At 52.4% G+C, this 5,239-nt stretch overlaps 1 protein-coding gene across 1 annotated transcript in view; it reads left to right on the top strand.

Moving 5' to 3' along the window:
* The first annotated feature begins 324 nt into the window (after positions 1-324).
* Positions 325-5,239, top strand: part of Alkbh6 (alkB, alkylation repair homolog 6 (E. coli)) — a 6,394-nt gene continuing 1,479 nt past the window's right edge. The window contains exons 1-7 of the mRNA XM_013026184.1: positions 325-372; positions 943-1,002; positions 1,315-1,383; positions 3,192-3,252; positions 3,542-3,693; positions 3,866-3,982; positions 5,206-5,237. Of these exons, the coding sequence (XP_012881638.1) occupies positions 952-1,002; positions 1,315-1,383; positions 3,192-3,252; positions 3,542-3,693; positions 3,866-3,982; positions 5,206-5,237 (482 nt within the window). The 5' untranslated portion in view covers positions 325-372; positions 943-951. The remainder of the gene's footprint in view (positions 373-942; positions 1,003-1,314; positions 1,384-3,191; positions 3,253-3,541; positions 3,694-3,865; positions 3,983-5,205; positions 5,238-5,239) is intronic.

Raw genomic sequence — 5,239 nt, 5'->3', positions numbered from 1 at the left:
GTCTATCTTTCACTCTTGGTACTCCTCCTGCGGTCTCTGGGGTTGAAAGTCCCACCAGGGCCCACGCTGGTATAGGGGCGGGTTCGGTTCTGGAATTCTGATTGGTGTGTATCTAGCCGAAGACCCGCCCCTACTAGATCCCTAATGGCTGTGAGACTGGGAGGTGCAGCTTAACTCTTAGCTAAAATAAGGAGGCGGGACTGTACTCAGTGGGAACGTGGATTGGCCAGAAGGCGGAACCTTGCGGCTTCTGAGAGTTCTGGTTGGTTTATGCGCGCTTGCGTCAGTAACATGGGGCGGAAGTGCCTCCTAGTGGAGGTGGGGTGGGAGTAAGGGTGTTGAATCTGGAAATTGGAGGGGAGACGGTGGACGGTCAGTTTGGGGGAGTAACCGAGGGCAAAGATGAGTGTTCAAGAGGGCTGAGATTTGGGGTCTGGGGAAGCGCAGAGTCGGAGTTGGAGGGAGCTCTGTGTGAAATCCTCACAGACCCAGATGAGCGCCTGAAGGGTCCAGAGCGGGGTGATCCGAGGAGAGGCTCAGGTTGGGGTTAGCTGGGGCAGGCGATCGGACAGAGCCGAGTTCGGGGGAGGGTCGGGGAGGGGCTCTGAGAGCCGCGCGCAGGGCCGAGAGTGGGTCCCCAAGTTAAGGTGGGGGGCTTGCATGTGGAGACTTTGTGAAAGCCACCCTGCGGCGGGCTAGAGGAGAGGAGAAGGCAGATGTGTACTTTGGTGGCTCTAAGTGAACACAGATGTGGAGGAGCCTACTAGAACCCGCCTCCAGGGGGGACCTTGCGGGAGGGGGATCATGGCTTTTGAGACGCTGTGTTTGAGAGATCTGGGTCCTCCTAGGAGAGCTGAGGTGAAGCCGAGCCCTTAATGGATCAGAAGGCTGGATCACAGGATGGGAGATTTAGCGACTGCGGTCTGTCCTTCCTCTCCACAGGACTGTGCCATGGAGGAGCACGCCCGGGTCCCAGCCCTGGAACCATTCAGAGTGGAACAGGTTCTCAGGACTGGGGAGTGCAGAGGGTGAAGGGGGGGCGGCTAGAGAGAGGGACATGGGAGCGAGGTGGGATAGGCCAGGCTGACCCCTGGGTCCTTGGGTTGGAACTGCCTCCTTCTTCCAAATTCATTTGCACCTTCATAGTCCATTCCCATCCCCAACTCCACCCTTAAAATGGCCGTGGTTTCCTCCACTTAAGAATCTGGCCTGCCTGGGGCCATCCTGAGCTGTTCCAGAGAGAGAGGATGCTCAGAGATGAAAGGTCCCCTGTGTGGGTCAAAGGACCACATTGTCAGACTTTCTCCACCATAGGCACCACCTGTAATCTACTATGTCCCAGACTTCATCTCCAAGGAAGAGGAGGAGTATTTGCTTCGACAGGTGACCCCAATACTCTCCTCCACTGTTTCCCACCTCTTCCCATATTTCTCTCCAACCCAGTCCCTATATGAAAGCCCCATGGGTTTCAGAGAAAGACACCCCCCCCCGACACAATTAAGAATATGTAGGGCCAACCAGCAAGAGGGTGAAACCAAACTGATTCTTAAAAAGGAGGTGTTTAGTATGCAGTTCAGACTCTCTGTACTGAGATAGCCCAATTCAGCCTCCAGAATGAGGCTGTTACTGATAACAGATTAATTGGTACAGTCCAATGTACTAAAGCCTTGGGAACAAGGGAGTTACAGAGCTCTTACTCCTTATGTTGAGGTATCCCTTATCTGTATAAGCTGAGATAGTCCAGTTGAGATCCTTGAGATTGGAAAGTGAAGGATTCAATATTAAACTTACTGTGCCAAGACAGCCCCAGAATTAGTGTTACAGAGAAATCTTTTCTGTACTAAGACCCAGACTTAGAAACAAGATTACTGAGATGGCCAGTCCATATTCTGTTCTTAAAGTTTAAGAAACAAAGAATTTAGCTGGGCACTGGTGGCTCATGCCTGTAATCGTAGCTACTCAGGATGGTAAGATCTGAGGATCTCGGTTCAAAGCCAGCCTGAGCAAGGAAAGTCCGTGAGACTCTTATCTCCAATTAACTACCAGAAAACAGGAAGTGGTACTGTGGCTCACGTGGTAGGGTACTGGCCTAGAGTTGAAGAGCTGAGGACAGCGCCCAAGCCCAGAGTTCAAGCCTATGACTGACCAAAAAAAAAAAAAAAAGAAATAAATAAACAAACAAAGGAAGAATTTAGAAAGTTCTAAATTACAATACTGAGATAGCTCTTTGTATCTCAGAGCCTCGAGTTACAAAGCACAAATTTTCCTTGTGCTAGGCTTGCCTGCTTCACCTTGAGTCTCAAGGTCAAGTGATCTACACAACAGTCAATCTCTCTTTTTTTTTTTTTTGGGTCCGGTCGTGGGGCCTGAACTCTGGGCCTGGGCACTGTCTCTCAGCTCTTCAGCTCAAGGCTAGCTTGAACTCTGGGCCTGGGCACTGTCTCTCAGCTCTTCAGCTCAAGGCTAGCGCTCTACCACTTGAGCCACAGCGCCGCTACCACTTGAGCCACAGCGCCACTTCCGGCTTTTTTCTTTTTGCTTATGTGGTGCTGACGAATGGAACCCAGGGCCTCAGGCATGCAAGGCAAGCGCTCTACCACTGAGCTACTTTCCCAGCCCCAGAACAGTCAATCTCTTATGCTGAGATAGTTCCAGACTTTTGGATTAGGGGATTAAATAATGTATATATTTTAGCTGGACTGAAATACCCCAGGCCAGCCCTATAACCATTCTGAGAAGGAAACCAACAAACAAACAATAGGTTTCTTAGATTGAAATTGTCCATTCTAGACCCTAGGGATCTTGGCCGATTTTAAAGTATTTTCCTTGCTGTACTGTGATAGCCCAGCTTAGCATACTCATTCCTCAGTGCAACAGGAGCAAGGAGGTTCTAGAATTGAGATTATCCCACAATAACCCAGGAATCAAGAGAGTACAGACTGCTTTCTGGGCTTCAAGAACCTAGGCCTACCTGTATTCTGAGTAGATTCTGGTCAGGATTGAACACTGTGGTGTGGTCATAGAGGGCTTTGGGGCCAAAGGCCTTCCCAAGACAGAAAGCAGACAATGGCATCCTGGGAACACACTATCCTAATTTCCACCCCCTCCCCTCCCCCAGGTGAAGGTCCCTATGTGGCCTGGGTGGAGAATCCCAGAGGGGTGCTCTTTGAAACTGCTTCCCCATCTCCTAGGTATTCAATGCCCCAAAGCCAAAGTGGACCCAGCTCTCTGGGAGAAAGCTACAGAACTGGGGTGAGTGTCTCTGGCTAAGGCATGAGTGGTACTGAGATGTGTCTCAGGACACTAATGAGGGGTTCTTTAAGGGGTATCCGTGGGAGTCTTGAGGAGTTGGGAGTATCTCACAGGGCCCAGTGGTCCAGAGAAAGCAGAAAACCTTTTGAGGGGTCCAGTGACCATCTCCAAAGGGTTGAGGATCCTCAGGGGTCTGGTGTTTTCACCCACTGGGATATCCCTAATCTGGCACTCTGGGTGCCAGGGCTTTGTAGCTGGGTGCCCTGAGGACCCCCATTGCACTCTGCAGGTGGGCTTCCCCATCCTCGGGGGATGGTCCCTGAGAAACTACCTCCATGGCTCCAGCGCTACGTGGACAAAGTATCTGACCTCGGCCTTTTTGGGGGCCTCCCAGCCAACCATGTCCTTGTGAACCAATATCTGCCTGGGGAAGGCATTATGGTAACCACACACCCCTGCTCTGACCCCACGCTTATCACCCCTTTTTCAGAGAGAGCATTGCTCATTAAGCAGCGAGGCAATTCACCTCCCTTCCCAGCCTGGGAGCCCTCTTTGGGTCCAGAGGGTGGGGGGTTGGATTCCTGTCCTGCCCAGCTCTGGTGCCCCTTCCCAGCCCCATGAGGATGGACCACTGTACTACCCGACTGTCAGCACCATCAGCCTGGGCTCCCACACTGTGTTGGACTTCTATGAACCACGGCAGCCGGAGGATGATAATCCTATAAAACAGGTAGGGCCTGAGACACTGCCCTAAACCCTCGGGGCACCCTAATACTCCATCCCCCAGCATGACCTGATCCCTGTCTTTGAGATTATTCCTAAAACTCACACCCCTTTCTCTGTTCCCTTGTGGGCCACACCTTCTTCCTCTCAGACACCCAATTTGCTTACCGGGTATTCTACATGCTATGGTTTTCAGTTATCCAGCACTCTGCTTGTGTGTGGAGGCCCCAACACCCCACAGACCCTGTGACCTCACATAGTATTTGAATAGCCTGAGTTTCATACATACCCCATGCAGGGCTCCCAGTACCTCAACATAGATTCTCTGTCTCTTTTGTGCCTGGGGCTTGAACTCAGAGCTTGGGCTCTTCTTTTGCTCAAGGCTAGTGCTCTACAGCTTGAGCCACAGTTCCACTTCCAGATTTTGGTAGGTTAGTCGGAGATATGGTCTCACAGGCTGGGTGTCGGCTCACACCTGTCATTCCTAGCCGCTCAGGAGGCTGAGATCTGAGTTCAAAGCCAGTTTGGGCAGGAAAGTCTATGAGTCTTCTATCCAATGAACCACTAGAAAAACGGAAGTGGCGCTGTGGTTCAAAGTGGTAAAGTGCTTGGCTTGAGCAAAAGAGTTTAGAGACACTCCCCACTACCCTTACAATCCCCTCCCACCCCCCTCCCCCGCAAAAAAAAAGTGTCTCCTGGATTGTCCTGCCTGGGCTGGCATCGAACTTTGATCCTCAGATTGCAGCCTTTTGAGTAGTTAGGATTATAGGCATGAACCATCAGTTTATAAGCAACATGTTTCTGACACCTACCAGAGTTCACACACACACACACACACACACACACACACACACACACACACACACACCATTCATCTGTCTTCCCTTTGCCCCTCCACACGTCTGGGTCTGGGTACTCTGCCCTGCCTTCTGTTGCTGGCACCTGCCTGTAATACCATGTGACATCCCGATGTCCTTAGATGCCACCCTCCCTCGGAACCCCTGGCCTTCCTGTCCCACCACCTAGCTTTGGCTCGGCTCCAGTGTTCCCCAACACTGTGTGTGTGTGGGGGGAATGCATCAGCCCTTTCCTTCCCAGGAGCCCTGGTCCCCCAACGCAGTTCAGCCCCCCTTTTGCCCCTGGGAGGGCTCGTTGGCCCTTGTCCCCTGGCCCCCTTTCCATGCACGGGTTGCTCCGAACACCCACAATGCGCTCCCGCCCCACCCGCAGCCCCGGCCCCCGCCACGCCCCGCCACCTCGCTGC

This window comes from Dipodomys ordii, unplaced genomic scaffold (assembly GCF_000151885.1).
Source record: "Dipodomys ordii isolate 6190 unplaced genomic scaffold, Dord_2.0 Scaffold92, whole genome shotgun sequence".
NCBI lineage: Eukaryota > Metazoa > Chordata > Mammalia > Rodentia > Heteromyidae > Dipodomys > Dipodomys ordii.
This window is presented reverse-complemented; position numbering and strand designations above follow the sequence as displayed.